The sequence below is a fragment of the Salvelinus fontinalis genome, chromosome 30 (assembly GCF_029448725.1).
Source record: "Salvelinus fontinalis isolate EN_2023a chromosome 30, ASM2944872v1, whole genome shotgun sequence".
NCBI classification, from domain to species: Eukaryota; Metazoa; Chordata; class Actinopteri; order Salmoniformes; family Salmonidae; genus Salvelinus; species Salvelinus fontinalis.
This window is the reverse complement of record NC_074694.1, coordinates 34,350,393-34,367,734: the sequence shown is the minus strand read 5'-3', so window position 1 is coordinate 34,367,734 and position 17,342 is coordinate 34,350,393. Positions and strand designations below refer to the sequence as shown.

At 44.0% G+C, this 17,342-nt stretch overlaps 1 protein-coding gene across 3 annotated transcripts; it reads left to right on the top strand.

The window, feature by feature from the left end:
- The first annotated feature begins 1,979 nt into the window (after nucleotides 1-1,979).
- Nucleotides 1,980-17,187, top strand: LOC129829084 (LIM domain-binding protein 3-like). Of its 3 annotated transcripts, XM_055890566.1 has the most exons (9): nucleotides 1,995-2,450; nucleotides 8,856-9,007; nucleotides 9,231-9,306; nucleotides 12,820-12,842; nucleotides 14,605-14,802; nucleotides 15,052-15,081; nucleotides 16,194-16,363; nucleotides 16,546-16,582; nucleotides 16,741-17,187. In XM_055890566.1, the coding sequence occupies exons 1-9, from the start codon at nucleotides 2,355-2,357 to the stop codon at nucleotides 16,844-16,846; spliced, it is 888 nt and encodes a 295-aa protein (XP_055746541.1). In that variant the 5' UTR covers nucleotides 1,995-2,354; the 3' UTR covers nucleotides 16,847-17,187. The 3 variants fall into 3 exon arrangements, with proteins under 3 accessions (XP_055746540.1, XP_055746542.1, XP_055746541.1); XM_055890567.1 differs by lacking the exon at nucleotides 15,052-15,081 and having other exon boundaries at nucleotides 1,991-2,450; XM_055890565.1 differs by lacking the exons at nucleotides 12,820-12,842; nucleotides 14,605-14,802; nucleotides 15,052-15,081 and adding an exon at nucleotides 10,841-11,142 and having other exon boundaries at nucleotides 1,980-2,450.
- The last annotated feature ends 155 nt before the right edge of the window (nucleotides 17,188-17,342 follow it).

Genomic DNA, 17,342 nt, shown 5'->3' with positions numbered 1-17,342 from the left:
ACTTTTCAGCTGTTATATCAATGAAATATTACTCAAAATCTATGTTCTAAATTATGTGAGGGTTTATTGTAGATTTGTGATGGATGCGTAAAATGGTTTATTTTAGTTGTTTTTATGTATTTTTCTAAACAAATGTATTACTGGCAGCTGTGTGTTGGTATCTGGTTGGTATGGACTATTTACCATCAGCAGTGTATGTGAGTGTTGTGAGAAGTTGGATAGAAAAATTTGCTGATGTGTGATCAGGACTTTGAAAACACATCTTATCATCGGCACAGTGAACGGTACATGTCAGTATGAGGATTAGCAGGTGTCTCTCCTCTCTTTATTAACCTGAGTGTAAGTCTCTCTCTCTCTCTCTCTCTCGCTCTCTCTCTCTCTCTCTCTCGCTCTCTCGCTCTCTCGCTCTCTCTCTCTCTCTCTCTCTCTCTCTCTCTCTCTCTCGCTCTCGCTCTCGCTCTCGCTCTCGCTCTCGCTCTCTCTCTCTCTCTCTCTCGCTCTCTCTCGCTCTCTCTCTCAATGTGTGTGTACCATCATTGTGTGTGTGTGTGTAATGTTTTCTGCCACCGCATGACATGGGCAGAGAGGTATGCACTTTCCATTGTGAATGTGTACACAATATCACAGCCAATCACGACACTAGCGGGTAAGTAATACTGTCAAACAGTGTCATTCCAAAGTGCTCAGGGCAAGCAAATTGGCATGTCCCACTAGTGATCAGCAGAGTTGTAGTGACATATTTAGAGATTTAGAGATATCTATCTATTATTTTGAATGCTAGAAAGTTAAGTATGTCATATTTTGTATACAAATGTATTTCTTTATTGCAAATATGTGTCGCTAAGATTTATGTAATTGCTGCTACCGCCTTAAAATAATTCATTACAAAGGTATAGAAGGACCTCGAGCATTCACACCAGTGGAAACTGTAATTGGAGGAGGGTCTATATTAAAGAATATTATTAGCTAATCACAGCCTTTTAGTATGTCATCAACTTGAGGATCCTATTGTTCATTTGGTCTGTCTAAATAATAAGTGTCCTTGGTGTTACTCTGTTTAAATGAAGGTAACTTACATTGTGAGCAAAATTATTAATCATATCACTTTATGAGCAATCATTTTTAAAGGGTTAATGACCTTAGAGTTGAGCATCTGTGGCCTCAATTTATGAAAATCCTCAATAACCCACAATGTGTCATTGGTGTTACGATCATTAGTGTTACTTACTAATCCTACTGGTGGCACAATGCTATCATAATGGTAAAACATATTTAAAATCATTAAGCTGCCATAGTAGTTGATTAAGAATGGGAAGATATACCCACATTTCAAGACCTTCCCCTTTTCACCTTTCTAAGTACACAAAAAAGCATGTACAGTAATCCAACATGTACATTTTGAAATGTAATAGTTGAATGTCCTAACATACTGAGCTGTCAAAAGGTGTTAAAAAAGCTTATTCTTTATCATCTTGTTGATCATGGTGACTGTCTCCTGGTAGAGGTGCTTCTAGGGAATCAGACATCAGACTTCGGTAATGTGTTGCTTCCCCTTTAGAGAGCTGGGAGAGATAACACAGAGAGAGAGAGAGAGAAATAGAAAGAGAGAGTGATAGAAAGAGAGAGTCAAGGAGTGAAAAAGTGATGCGAAAGGATATTGTGACACATTGAGAAGGTGAGATCACAGCAAAACAGATTAAAAACAGAGAGAGAGAGAGAGGAATTGATTGATGCGAGGGACAGATAGAGGTAGAGCTAGGGGAGAATGTGTGGGGCTAAGAGGAGTCTATATCTGTATGTGTGAGTAATGCAGGGTGATCAGAGTGAGGCATGCTGGGGGTAGGATTACAGGCCTTATAAGGCCCCTGTGCCATCCATTCCCGTCTCCGTCTCTGCTCCACTCAGCTATTCTTGTCCCGTCTGTCCCTTACCCTCAACTAAGGCAAGACCTCTCTGACAACACTTTTATACACATTTTAATGCTTTATTCAGGTTTTCAGTGTTAGGTGTATACTAGACTAGCTGTTGTGTGGTTTTAGGTTTAATTCGTTTTGAGTGTGAAGGTGTGTAAGTGTGCATACATGTGTGTTTTTCACACGTGTGTTTGCGTGTGCGTGTGTGTGTGTGTATCAGAAGCTTTTCAGCGCCTGCCCTTCCTCCCCCTATCAGGTGTTTGTCCCAACCGTCTGGAAATAACAGGGGGGAGAACTCAGGAACGAGACTGAAGGAGGGGAATCAGAAAACGAGTGCAAGAGGAAAACAAGTACAAAGAGGACAGCGAGTGAAGGAGGAAAGCGCTTTCAGGAGGAAGAAGTGTGTGTGTGTGTGTGTGTGTGTTTTATCCAAAGCTGAAGATGGCTACGTACACAGTAACTCTCAATGGCTCCGCGCCATGGGGTTTCAGACTACATGGAGGAAAAGACTTCAATATGCCACTTACCATCTCCAGGGTAAGACACTACGCACTTTACGCTTTTCCTGTGTTAGAGAAACAAACTTTGAGTGTGACAAATAGTGGTTATGGTTCGTTGCTGTGTGTGTGTGCGCGCACGTGCTAAATGTGTGTGCGTGCGTGTAAGTGGCTCTTATGTAATGACGTAATGATTGATGACAGATGACGAGGGGTGAGGGATGACCTGCCAGCTAGAGTTCTAAAATACACTTCTCGCCCTCTCTATCACCCCCCTCCTCTTTCCATCTAGGCCTGTTGCTGTACTTGTGTGTTGTTGCACCTGCCAGTTACAATGACGTATTTCCAGTGGATCTGGAAATGGGAAATAGCAGTAGGGGGAGGAAAGAAGGTTGAGAAGGGAGAGGGCATCAGAGAGGGAGAGAGGGGAGGAGAGGTGCGGTCATGTGGAAAGCTGTGTGTTACCTAAAGCGTCCTGCTGGGCCTCTCAGATGCCAAGTGTGTCTCTAAAGACATCCTCTTTGTCCATCTCTGGTCCTCTTACTATCTCCGGTCAGGTCTGAAGAAAAACAAAGGTACATAATGGTTGGCCCATTTCTCAGACCTGCTGGCTGCTTTGGAGCTGTGAACTCCCAGTCATCTCAACTCTGTCTGTAGTCTGCATCAGCTGCCTGATGCTGTGTGAGGAGAGAGTGTGATCTCTGGATAGTCTGATCTCTCCTCATTACTGTAATGATTTAGCAGATGTGAGGTACATAGCTAGCTAAATAGCCAGCTAGTGAGTGCTAGCCCATTTTGAGACTTTACTTTACCTTCCCTGAAACCTGAAGTGGAGCTGTTCTAGTGTTGATGTTGATGAACATGATGGCTTCTGGAGGATAACGTTTTGTTGTGAATAGAGGATCACACACAGTTTCCCAGTTTCTCCTTGACTGTTTGTGTGTCATGAAGGGGAAAAGCTACAGGTTTTGAGAATCTGGGTTGAGAAGGAAACATGAAATAAAGGCAGACAACAAAGAAACAGTTTTTTAAAACATTTATTTTAGAGCATGATTCTTTCCATAACTTTATTTTAAGTTGTACCAATCGCTGTAGTAGCTGACGTGTATAGTGTTGAGTCATCCGCATACATAGACACACTGGCTTTACTCAAAGCCAGTGGCATGTCATTAGTAAAGATTGAAAAAAGTAAGGGGCCTAGACAGCTGCCCTGGGGAATTCCTGTTTCTACCTGGATTATGTTGGATAGGCTTCCATTAAAGAACACCCACTGTGTTCTGTTAGACAGGTAACTATTTATACACAATATAGCAGGGGGTGTAAAGCCATAACACATAGGTTTATCCAGCAGCATACTATGATTGATAATGCCTAAAGCCTCAATGAAGTCTAACAAAACAGCCCGCACAATCTTTTTAGCATCAATTTCTCTCAGCCAATCATCAGTCATTTGTATAAGTGCTGTTCTTGTTGAATGTCCTTCCCTATAAGCGTGCTGAAAGTCTGTTGTCAATTTGTTGACTGTAAAATAACGTTGTATCTGGTCAAACACATTTTCCCCCAAAACTTTACTAAGGGTTGGTAGCAGGCTGATTGGTCGGCTATTTGAGCCAGTAAAGGCGGTTTTACTATTCTTAGGTAGGGGAATGACTTTTTCCTCCCTCCAGGCCTGACGGCACACACTTTCTAGTAGGCTTAAATTGAAGATATGTTAAATATGAGTGGAAATATTGTCCACAATTATCCTCAGTAATTTTCCATCCAAGTTGTCAGACACCGGTGTATTGTCATTGCTGATAGACAACAATACTTTTTTCGCTTCTTCCACAAAGACATTACGGAATTATACAATGCTTTTCTTTCATAATTTGGTCAGATATACTTGGATGTGTAGCGTCAGCGTTTGTTGCTGGCATGTCATGCCTAAGTTTGCTAATCTTGCCAATTAAAAAAATCATTCAAGTAGTTGGCAATATTAGCGAGTTTTGTGATGAAAGAGCCATCGGATTTAATGAATGATGGAGTGGAGTTTGCCTTTTTGACCAACATTTAAGTTAAGGTGCTCCAAAGCTTTTTACTATCATTCTTTATGTCATGTATCTTTGTTTCATAGTGTAGTTTCTTCTTCTTTTTATTCAGTTCAGTCACACGATTTCTCAATTTGCAGTACGTTTGCCAATCAGTTGTGCAGTCAGACTTATTTGCCAACCATACAATTTTTCAATTTCTCATCATTCCACCGGAATTTAACAGTTTTTACAGTCATTTTATTGATGGGTGCATGCTTATTAGTAACTGGGAATTATTAGTAATTTCATAAATGTGTCATAAATGTGTCTGGTTGCTTCTCCTTAAACCTCACGGACCAACACATATTCTTTACATCAACAACATAGGAATCACTACAAGACTTCTTGTATGACCTCTTATACACTATATTAGGCCCAGCACTTTGGTTTTCCTAGATATGGCTACTATATTGTGATAACTACATCCGATGGATTTGGATACTGCTTTCAAGCTAATCTCTGCACCATTAGTAAAGATGTGATCAATACATGTTGATGATTTCATCCTGTGCTGTTTGTAACTACCCTGGCAGGTTGACTGACAACCTGAACCAGGTTGCAGGCATTAGTTACAGTTTGAAGCTTTCTCTTGAGTGGGCAGTGTGATGAAAGCCAGTCAATATATATATATTTTTTATCCCCTTTTCTCCCCAATTTTCGTGGTATCCAATCGCTAGTAATTATTATCTTGTCTCATCGCTACAACTCCCGTCGTACAGGCTCGGGAGAGACAAAGGTCGAAAGCCACGCGTCCTCCGAGGCACAACCCAACCAAGCCGCACTGCTTCTTAACACAGCGCGCCTCCAACCCGGAAGCCAGCAGCACCAATATGTCGGAGGAAACACCGTGCACCTGGCCCCCTTGGTTAGCGCGCACTGCGCCCGGCCCGCCACAGGAGTCGCTGGAGCGCGATGAGACAAGGATATCCCTACCGGCCAAACCCTCCCTAACCCGGACGACGCTAGCCCAGACGCTAGCCCAATTGTGCGTCGCCCCACGGACCTCCCGGTCACTACCGGCTGCAACAGACCCTGGGCGGGAACCCAGAGACTCTGGTGGCGCAGCTAGCACTGCGATGCAGTGCTCTAGACCACTGCGCCACCCGGGAGGCCAGTCAATATTTAAAATCACCCAGAAAATATACTTCTCTGTTGATATCATATACATTATCAAGCATTTCACACATTTTATCCAGATACTGACTGTTAGCACTTGGTGGTCTATAGCAGCTTCCCACCTGAATGGGTTTTAGGTGAGGCAGATTAATTAACCTGTAGCCATATTACTTCAACAGTATTTAACATGAGATCCTCTCTAAGCTTTACAGGAATGCGGGTCTGAATATAAACGGCCACACCTCCACCTTTGTCTTTTCTGTAGATCTTATAAATGTATTGCTACCACTATATCATCAAATGTATTAACTAAGTGAGTTTCAGAGATTGTCAAAATATGAATGTAATCTGTTACTAGCAAATGATTGATTTCTCGAATCTTGATATGCTAACGTGGGCTATTTTTAGCACTTTTCTGGGATGCTTGATTGTTTTTATTTAGCAGAGGTGCTCAGGTTATTTATGTTAGTGCAGGGTGAGCTGCACACAGTGGATTTCCTCAGTGCTAAAAGTATAACTCTGGTTCATAGACACATGTTTACTGCATACAATAGCTGTAGGATCAGCAGAGGCATTCAGGGCAGTTAGAGGGACATGAATTAGGTTACTTACATTGTGTCTTCCAACGCCCCAAGTATTGTGACAACTCAGCGACACAATGGTAGGGATTAAATGAGCTGGTCGTGGGTCATTGATAAGTCGTTGTCTCAACGCAGATAGTGTCTAGTAGATAGTGCCGTGTGATTTTGACTGGAGGATAGATGTAGGCCTGTTCATCACTATTTCCATGTTCTCCAGAGAGACGGAAAACATGGTTGTGTCTCATGGCAGAGTAATGAATATTAAGGGATGGATAATAAGACCGTGATTTGTCCGAAACTTGGTTCTGATGGATGCAGTGCATGCGTGTGTGTGTGTGTGTGTGTGTGTGTGTGTGTGTGTGTGTGTGTGTGTGTGTGTGTGTGTGTGTGTGTGTGTGTGTGTGTGTGTGTGTGTGTGTGTGTGTGTGTGCGTACGCGTGCGCGTGCGTGTGCGCGTGCGTGTGTGTGTGTGTGCGCGTGTGTGTGCGTGCGTGTGTGTGTGTGTGTGTGTGTGTGTGTGTGTGTGTGTGTGCGTGCGTGCGCGCGTGCGTGCGCGTGCGCGTGTGCGTGCGCGTGTGTGTGTGGTGTGTGTAGCTGATTCAGCATGAGCAGAGCAGGGTGGTGAAATGTTAAGGGAGCAGATGCTGTTAAGGAGAGAAAAATGGTGCTGCTGTGAAGCCATCCTGAAACAACCGAACAATTACTCACACACACAGATGCGGACGCCCGCTGAATAAATGAATGAATGAAGGCAGAAGGCGTCACTGAGGAGAAAGAGGAAAAGAGAGAGGGAGCAGCGAAAAGAGATAGATAGAGAAGGCGGGTTTGAGTGGCACTAGCAGGTAGTTGGGGGCAGTTAGGTTAAACAGAGGGATGCAGGAGGCATCAACAGCACTCTTTATTTTTATCTCTTTAACGAGCTGCCTGTAAGCCTATCCTCCCTCCCAGTCCCCAGTCCTGTCTCTCTGTCCAAGCCCAGTCCTCAGTCTACCCCATACCTCAGCCTTGTACCCCAGCCCCTACTCTACCCCTGACTCCCTAGTCCCCCCTAGTCCCCCAGTACTCCCTAGTCCCCCAGTGTCACGGCCGTCGTCTAGGTGGAAATGACCGGACCAAGGTGCAGCGTGGTGATTGCACATTTTCTTTTATTTAGAATGTCACCAACAAAATAAGAAACAAAGAAACGACCGTGAAGCTTACTAGGGCTATGGTGCCACTAACAAAGTCAACTACCCACAAACACCAAAGGAAAAAAGGCTGCCTAAGTATGATTCCCAATCAGAGACAACGATAGACAGATGTCCCTGATTGAGAACTACACCCGGCCAAAACATAGAAATACAAAACATAGAAATAAAGAAACTAGAATACCCACCCTAGTCACACCCTGGCCTAATCAAAATAGAGAATAAAAGCCTCTCTATGGCCAGGGTGTGACACCCAGACCTACTTACTCTGCACTGAAGGGTTGTACAGAGACTGTTGTGCATCCATCTAACTATGCAAATGTAGCAGACGGTGGTTTGTGAAATTCACTCTTCAGCCTGAAGCGTCGGGGCTTGGGCAATTGAAGAAGGCCTTGTTCAATAGCGCAATGGGTTGGAGCGCCATAGGAGGGCGGTCGCGTGTGTCCTGAATTCAAGTCTCTGTATGAGTTGAATCAGGAGGAAGTGGTACTTGCTAAGCATGCAGCTTGACATCTTTTACTACAACTGTCTGAGCAGTCTGTACTGCTCATTCGGTGTTTCTATCAAAGCTTTTCTCTGTGTTGTTTTTTAAAATGAGGAAGTTAGTTCAGATCAGCGTTTTCTGCTACTTTTCTCTAGTTGCTGTTCTATCACGGCCCAGTCATACCACTTTAAAGTTGCGTTTGAAAATGGTGCCCATTTCAATAAAACTATTTTGGATAACAGTTTTTAGTTTTTGTTGTTTTTAGAGGAGTATAGTATACTCAAGCAGTAGAAAACCAGACGTACCAATTTTCTGTATCGGTCAGCATCAGTCGACTTCGACAACTGATCTGACTCCTGCTGTTGTGATTGGTGCGTTAGAAAGCTGTGTTTCTTTTGTGGAGCATCTTGACTCATTGAGGTGTATCCTGTGGAACATGACAGATAGACAGTTGAGTTCTGTTAAGATGTTGATCTGAAACTATTCTGTATGAGTGCTAATACATGTTGATCCATCCTGGTGTGTCCTAGTGTGATGACAGCAGATAACCTGACCGACACTAGGATGATCTACTTTAGATTATCACACTCTGAATATCGACTTTATATACTGAACTAAAAAATATAAACGCAACATGTAAAGTGTTGGTCCCATGTTTCATGAGTTGAAATAAAAGATCTCTGAAATTTTCCATACACTAAAAAGCTTATTTATCTCAAATTGTGTGTGTGTGTTTGAGCAGAAGTATCCATGTCAGTTTCTCTTACATAACCCTGCCTCTGTTACCCTCTCTTGAATCAACGTTGTCTCCATGTCATTTGAAGGAAATTATATTGAACTAACGTGGAATAGACGTTGAATCGACTTCTTTGCCCAGTGGGGCTTGCTCTCTCTCTCTCTCTCTCTGACTCTCTCTCCTCTTCTTCATTCTCTCCTTCCCTTCCCTCAGTCTTACTCCCTTCCTCCCCTCCTCCTAACTCTTCTTCTGCTTTCTCTCTCCCCCTCTAGATAACTCCAGGCAGTATGGCTGCAGGGGGCAGTCTAGTCCAGGGTGACATCATCACATCGATAGACGGCCTTAGTACAGAAGGCATGACACACCTTGAGGCACAGAACAAGATTAAGATGGCCTCCAATAAACTGGCCCTCACCATGCAAAAGTAAACATACGCACACACACATGGCGCACACGCATGCATGTATAGAAGCACACACACACACACACACACACACACACACACACACACACACACACACACACACACACACACACACACACACACACTAGATCTTAAAATACTTAGAATATAACATGCAAAACTACATAACACATGTAATACTACTTACAAATGTAAATGTCTGTTGTTGTGGCTCTGCTCCCAGGTCGAAACGTCCTACCCTTGTTCCCATGGCAACACCCAGAATGGACTCCCCCATGTCAGTTATTCCTCACCAGAAGGTAAACACACACATGCACGCACACACAAAAAAAGTTTCTGCATTTGAGTGTCTATGCGAGTGTCCTTGAACAAAAGAAGACGGGATCAATTGAAGACTGGAAGGGCTGTGTGTTGGCGCCCACTAGTGTTTCTACTGCAGCTGTAGCTTCCATATTAAAGAGCAGACTTGGCCAGAGATCAAGCTCTGGCCAAGTCAATGACTGTTTCTGAATGGACAAAGCCATCGATCACGTGACACCATTCATTCCTATGTGAAGACTCAATAGCGCGTTGAAGCCAAATGACGTCGGTTAAGATGCCATCTCATGGAGACATAACATGCGCCGTTTGAGTTACTCCAGGAAGTGTCGTCGCACGCTAGCTCAGTGCTGCCTCCTCTCATTGAGTGACTCAAGTTGAAGGCCAACTGGGATACTGGAGGCTTCCATTAGCAACTCCATTATCCTAATAACTTCTTCTTGTGCTATTTTAAACCCCCTAGAGGCGATATCTGTGCCCCTGCAGAAATCTAACTATTATAAATAAAAAACTTACCATTAAATCCATCTGTTTAAGCTCGAGAAATATGTTTTTTGCATGGGCTGCGTCTCAATCCACCGCATCCGCTGATGTCGGGCTTCCACATCTGCGGTGAAAAGTGTTAGAGCTACAGGATCAGGAGACATCCCGAAAATTGATCTTCGCGCAAGCCTGTAGCGTCCGAAAGCTACAAGCTTCCTTGGACTCGTATGAAGTCAGTACCGCCAATGTGTCAACTTCTGTTTGTATAATGCTTTGGGCCACAAACTATTATGAACCCCACCATAGAAAGGTGAGACTCACAAACACGTACATGTTTTGCTCTACGATGCCCACAAGCCTCACAAGACTCGTCTGAAGGTAACCCGGTATCAGTTAAAAAAAAATATTGGAAGTACATATGGAAGTACTTTAGCGCAAAGAAATGCTTAAATATGGGTAAAACATTTTAAAAATAATTTTAGGACAGACACTCCAAAACATTCTTCCTTTTTATAAATTATTTGACTGTTTTGCCATGTATTAATATGTTATTCAAAGTGTTTCTATTGGCTAATAGCAGTGAAGCCAAATTCTATGTTTTATCAAATATCTGTTAAAATTCCAAATCGAATAGCTAAATGATCCATGTTATTACTGTCTTAAAACAATTCCATATGTTAGCTTAGTAAAAACCCCGCCCCGGCTCTTAGACCTCAAGGAATTGGTTCAAGGACATACATCTGGTGTATTAGAAGCAATTATTGGTACCGTGATTGGATGTACACAAAGACTGTCATTTCTCCACCATAACGGGGGGGACGCTAACGCGGTCAGTCTTGAACTTCCGTGGCTTCAATGAAAGGGGGCAGTTGTTCTCCCCTGGGACAAATATTGAAGAGAATACACCACCCCTATCTCTCTATCTATCTATCTTTTCCCTCATTCCAATCCATCCATCACTCTTTATTTCTTCCTGTCTTTTTCTCCCCATTTTTCTCCCGAGTCCCTCACTCTACCTCTCTTATCATTAAGGAGGGTGAGCATGTTAAAAAAGAAGTAGAACAAGAAGAAGAGGTGGAGGTGAAGAAGTTTGGGAGACTATTGTCTAAAAAGCCTGTAGAGCCGACCCCTGCCCTCCGTGCACCCTCTCCTCTTCTTCCCCCCTCCCCTGCTGCTGCAGTGTCCTCGAAGGGACAGTATAACTCCCCCATCAGCCTGTACTCTGCACACACTCTCAGAGAGATGGCCCTGCTGCAAGGCAAGGTTGCAGGAGATGGGGTAGGGGACGCCAAGCTGGGAGGAGAGGGGGCAGACAGCGGAGTGCCATTCCTAGGGTAGGTAGCCTGGGGCAATAATGAAATGGTACCCAGTTCCCTGTATAGTACACTTATTTTGGCCACGTGTTCTCCCTTTATATTGCACTTCTGTTGACCAGAGCCTCACTGAGTTCTCGATCACCACCTCCGACAACAAAACATCCAAACTAACTAGGAAACAAAACACTCCCTCCTCTCCTAAACACTGGGCCTACTTCCCTCCTCACTCTGTTCCTGCCCCCCCCCCCCCCGGTTATCTCCACTCTAGGACAACTTAGGGTATGAGCCGGTGGGGGGGATCACACATCCCTGCCCCCCTGTGTGCACATTAAACAGGACAGTGATCAAGAATACTCAGAACATTCCGTGATTTTCCTGGAACACATTCTCCTGGCTCACATGCACACTCGCCGCCCGAAGTGGTGCCGTGCACACTCTGACACACACCTGGACTGTCTCCAGGTAACACTGCACCACACTCTGTGGATGACGACTACAGTCATTCCGCTGACGACAGGTACTTTAGCTGTTAGGAGTTGATGGCCTTTGAGGGAGCATCGCTGTCACTTCTTTTCTAAACTCAGCTGGGCTGGGGGGTGAAGTTAGGTGGTTGTGCTGATCAGCATATGGTTAACGTGTCCGGTAAAGTGTCGGTAAGCACGGCTGTATTCTCACTGCAGATCCCTAGTTCAGTACAGGCGACCCTCTTTTTGTAAGCTCACACATACACAAACTCGGGAACAGCTGCTTCTCAGCACGTTGGAATGTTCCACTCGGGTTACAATGTATCCCAAGCCTCCATCTCATACAGTAGCGCACGCGCACACGCACACACGCACGCACGCACGCACGCACGCACGCACGCACACACACACACACACACACACACCACACACACCACACACACCACACACACACACACACACACACACACACACACACACACACACACACACACACACACACACACACACACACACTGTCCCAGGATAGATCCATCTCTATATTCAGCACATGACACATAAGCTTCAACAATTTGTGTAGTGTGTGTGTGTCAGGGGTTTGGGCTGAAAGTAAAAAGACATTTCCGTTCTCTCCAAGAAAATGAACAATAAAGTACTCTTGTTTTTCTTCTTCTGTCTGAGTGTTTGTGCGTACGCTTGTGCATGTCTCTGAGTGTCTGTGTACGTGTGTGTGTGTGTGTGTGTCATGCGATTGTGGAGCTTCTGCTCCTGTCAGTTAGTCTGCTGAGTCACAGGGAATCCTGGGAAATGTCACAGTTGATGACACCCAACTGCCATTATAAACTGGGTGGTTTGAGCCCTGAATGCTGATTGGCTGAAAGCTGTGGGTTTGACAAAACATTTCTTGTTACTGCTCTAATTACGTTGGTAACCAGTTTATAATAGTAATAAGGCACCTCGGGGTTTGTGGTACATGACCAATATACCAAGGGCTGTATCCAAGCACTCCACGGTGCGTCATGCTCAGGAACAGCCCATAGCCGTGGTATATTGGCCATATACCACACCCCCTCGTGACTTATTGCTTAATTAAAACACACAGAAGGACTCTTATAACTCCTCTACCTTACTATCACTCTGGTAATATCTGCTCTCTCCTTCACTCTCTCTCTCTCTCTCTCTCTCTCTCTCTCTCTCTCTCTCTCTCTCTCTCTCTCTCATATTGTTACAGATTATTGCAAACACGGCTGGAAAGTCAGTACCATCTGAATGTGCAGAATTTGCATGAACAAAGTTTAAGAGGTTGTATGTGTGCATGCTTAGCTGCGTGTACTTCGTGAATGGCATCTTGCCCATAGTGTGAGCATTGATCAATTCTCTAGTGATTCATCTTTGTCAGAATCATCCTGCCAGGTTGCTGTGTGTATGTGGCAGACTCCGCTTGCAGTACAAGATAACTCTTAATCAGTCAAGGTTCATGCACAAACACGGATATATAAAAAATTCTAAAAATCAACTGAGCATGCTAGGAAATATGATAATGATGGGTGTGGTCTTGGTTCAAATTGATGTGTATGAGTTCAGGCCCCTGTATTAGGGAAAAAATAGGGCCTCAAAATAAGGCCTTAAAAAAATATGATAACATAATCGCTTAGGATCTCACTTGGTGAAGTCCATAGGACCAAAAACAGATGAATGCAATGTCTCTGTTACTAACAAATACAGTTAAGGGTGGAAACGCTACAATTTACTTGAAAGGCACTCTGGGAAATATTTTAATAATGCTTTTTTTAAACTAGGCAAGTCAGTTAAGAACAAATTATTATTTCCAATGACAGCCTACTCCGGCCAAACCCGGACAACCCTGGGCCAATTGTGCGCCGCCCTATGGGACTCCCAATCACTGCCGGATGTGATACAGCCTGGATTCAAACCAGGGATTGTAGTGACACCTTTCGCACTGGGATGCAATGCTTTAGACCACTGCACCACTCGGGAGCCCTAAGCATTGTGTTAATTTATCACTCCTCCGGTGTGTATGTGAGTCCACAGACTCCACACTTTCAGTGTTGATTTAACATTCTCTGTGTAAAGAGTTTTAATTTAACACTGGAGAATTTGCTGTGTAGACATGCGTTCACAGTATATTCCGTATGATACTGCACATATATGTGTGTGTGTGTTGATGTGTGCATGTACACATTGGTAGTATATGTGCATTAATAAAGCATCATAACCAACTAGGAGTGCTGAGTGTTTGTGTCTTACAGCCTGTTTCGTAGTGGCTTGAGTTGATTTGGTTTTCCTTGCTGGTCCGTAAAACGTGTCATTGGAAGTGAGACATTGGATTTCTTGATCACTTTGTGATCAGGTGAATTTTCTTGAAGTCATGGCTTATGCTCAATATACTAGTCCTGAGGTGACACTATAGACAATGTATTTCAAATCAAATCAATAATAAAGTAGGTCATTTGTAGAAAAAGGGAAGTCACCTCAATCTGCTTACATTGTAGATAGAGACTAGGTACAAAGTAAGCAGTGATAGTGTGAGAGTGATGAGAGAGACAAACAGGTACTATACAATCAGATATAGTGTACAAGAGAGACAGACAGGTAGTGGTAGTGTACTGGAGAGACAGTCAGGTACAATGTAATCAGTGGTACTGTAAATGTACTAGAGTGAGACAGACAGGGAGTTAGCTAAATCATTAGTAGTGTTTATCATATGTGTGCATTACCTTGTAGTGCTGTGCAGTGTGTGAGCCCGCAGATTGAGGAAGGTAAGTGATAACTCTTAACCCTACTCCTGTTGCACCTCTCACCATCCCTGCACCTTTTTTTCTCTCTTTCTTTTCTCCCTCTCCCCTCTTTATATTATCTCCGCCCGGTCGTCTGATTCCCTTACAACCTGTGAACCCAAATATGGATCCCCATTGCCACCTGCCCCCTTCATCGCACAAAACCCAACCAACCCTCCCAAAATGACCCTGTACCCACCGGCCATATTGCTCTCCAGTCAGGAGTATGTGCCCAGCTTTAACCCCATTGCTCTGAAGGACTCGGCTCTGTCTACCCATAAGCCCATCGAGGTGCGCGGCCCGGGAGGCAAGGCCACCATCGTTCACGCTCAGTACAACACCCCCATCTCCATGTACTCACAGGACGCCATCATGGACGCTATTGCCGGACAGTCACAGTCCAAGGGCCATGAGGGGTAGGAGAGCATACACACAATGCAGAGAATACATTTTGTGTTAAAAGGCGGGTACTCTGTCTGGGTCCCAGTTATCGTCTGTGTCAATCCCATCTTTCTTTCTTTTTTTTAAATCCTTCCTTCCTTCCTTCCTTCCTTCCTTCCTTCCTTCCTTCCTTCCTCTACAACCCACCAACCAATCAACCACCCTGTGTTGTGTCATCCACCCCCAAACCCCCACCTCGCCCCCCTCTGATCATGTGACCTCAGTGATGATGTACCTGCTGGCTCCCCCCTGGCGTAAGTATCACCCCCGACTCACCCTTTACTCACCGCCTACTCACTCTCCTCTCATATATGATATGTAAATAACGTGTAATAAACTAATATTGGGCTCATGTTCGGCTTATACGCTGTAAGTCTAATAAACAGTATCAAACTCACATCTGTCTCATATGATATCATCACATGATACATTTGCACATATCATATGGTTCTTGTATTTTTCACATGGCTCTATCCATGTGTCTAGCTGTTTTTCTCTCTGTGTGACTGTCTCATTGTCCGTGTGTCCAGTTTCTTGCATCCAGAGGTGAACTGCTGTGTTTCAGGGGTTAACTAAGCTGTTTCAGAATGTTTTCAGGGGTTAACTCTGTTCTGATGACATAAAAGGGAATTTTATGAGTATCACTGGTCTCCCCCTCCTGTTCTAACCCCCCAAAACACTAGATGATGCTCCTAACCCTACACACTAAAAACAAATGGTTCGATATAGTGACAAATAAGGGTTCTTTGGCTTGTAACCATAGCGGAACCCTTTTTGGTGCTATATGAAACCTTTTTTTGAAGGTTCTATAAAGAACCATGCTCATCAGGTTCTAAATGTAATACATGACACAATAATACAAACTATTGAATTTTAACAATATTATATGGCTATTAAACCAGAATTTTAAAAAACTGTTTGGTTCCACAAAGAACCTTTAAGATTGAGAAAGGTTCTTTATAGAACCATTCCACATAAAGGTTCTGTAAATAACCATTACAAAATTATTCTATATAACACCAAAAAAGGGTTCCGCTGTGGTTACAACCCTTTTCGGGGCTATATAGAACCCTTTTTTAGGGTTCTTTATGAAACCTTTATGGAGAATGGTCCTATAAAGAAAAATACCATAGTTTTTATTTTTGTGTAAAGGAACAAGTTGATTCCGGTGGGTGTGATAGCTCTGAACCAGCTGGGGGACGATGTGTAGAGAATTAAGAACGACTAACTTCAGGGTTTAACAAACTTGGTCCTGTGCAATGTGCACCGAGCCTGTATCCTTCTTCTATCCCCTATGGTCTGCATTCCATTGACCTCTTTATCGCATCTATGGACTAGTTACTGACACCATGTCCCCTGCCTGCAGTGGTTCCCTGCCTATGAAGGACCCGGTGATTGACAGTGCCTCTCCAGTCTACCAGGCTGTGATCCAGACACATGATAGAGACGAGGAGATTGCCGAGTGGGCCAGACGGGCTGCCAACTTGCAGTCCAAGAGCTTCAAGATGCTGGCCCACCTCACCGGCACCGAATACAGTCAGTACACCTCTACTCAACGACCTCTTTCTCTCGCTCTTGTTCTGTCTAGCTCTTATTCTCTCTCTACTCTCTCCTTCCCTCTTCATCTCATGTCTTCTCTGCCTCTGTACTTCAGAGATTTCTCCTCTTCATGTTTTATGTATCCTCACCTCTCTTCTCCCTCTCTTCTCTGTCCTCAGTGCAAGACCCAGACGAGGAGGCCCTGCAGAGGTCGAGGTGAGGCGCACGCACACACACACACACACACACACACACACACACACACACACACACACACACACACACACACACACACACACACACACACACACACACACACACACACACACACACACACTTTACCCTCCGTCTTAATCTCTCTGTCTTTCTCCCAGGGATAAGTTTGAATCGGAGGTGAAAGGACCTCGCTTCCGCAAACTGAAGAACTGGCACAACGGGCTCTCAGCTCAGATCCTCAATGTCCCTGAGACTCCCTTCTAATTGATCTGTCAGGTCTATCCTTTATCTTTGGAATGATTAGAATGTTTGGAATGGTTTTTGTTGTTCTTTCTTGTTGGTTGTTTTGCCTCTCCTAACTGATAGGGAATTGTACAAAAAAGTATTTAAGAGAAATTGTAAAAGTGATCATGTAAACACACACTCGCGAACACACACACACACACACACACGCGCACGCACGCACGCACGCACACATACACACACCTATGTACGCATGCTAACAATTAACAAAGATGCACACACAAATACATACGAATGCACGTATACCCATACAATTTAAATGTACTATTATCAATGTGAATAAATATTTTCTTTAAATCAAATTGCCTATGTGAGTGTTGGTCATGTGTCTCATGTGTCTCTCACTGGTATGTTCCCATCAACATACTGACATAGTCTCAGACACCCGGTGATCAACAGTTGAAATGAGATAGGTAGGGAGACACAGTGCCTTCGGAAAGTATTCAGACCCCTTGAC

Bases quoted from the DNA above. Each gene is read 5' to 3' on its own strand.
- LOC129829084 (XM_055890565.1), top strand. From the start codon at position 2,355: ATGGCTACGTACACAGTAACTCTCAATGGCTCCGCGCCATGGGGTTTC. The intron at 9,008-9,230 runs GTAAACATACGC...CTCTGCTCCCAG, and splicing joins CTGGCCCTCACCATGCAAAA to GTCGAAACGTCCTACCCTTG. The intron at 11,143-16,193 runs GTAGGTAGCCTG...CCCTGCCTGCAG, and splicing joins AGCGGAGTGCCATTCCTAGG to TGGTTCCCTGCCTATGAAGG.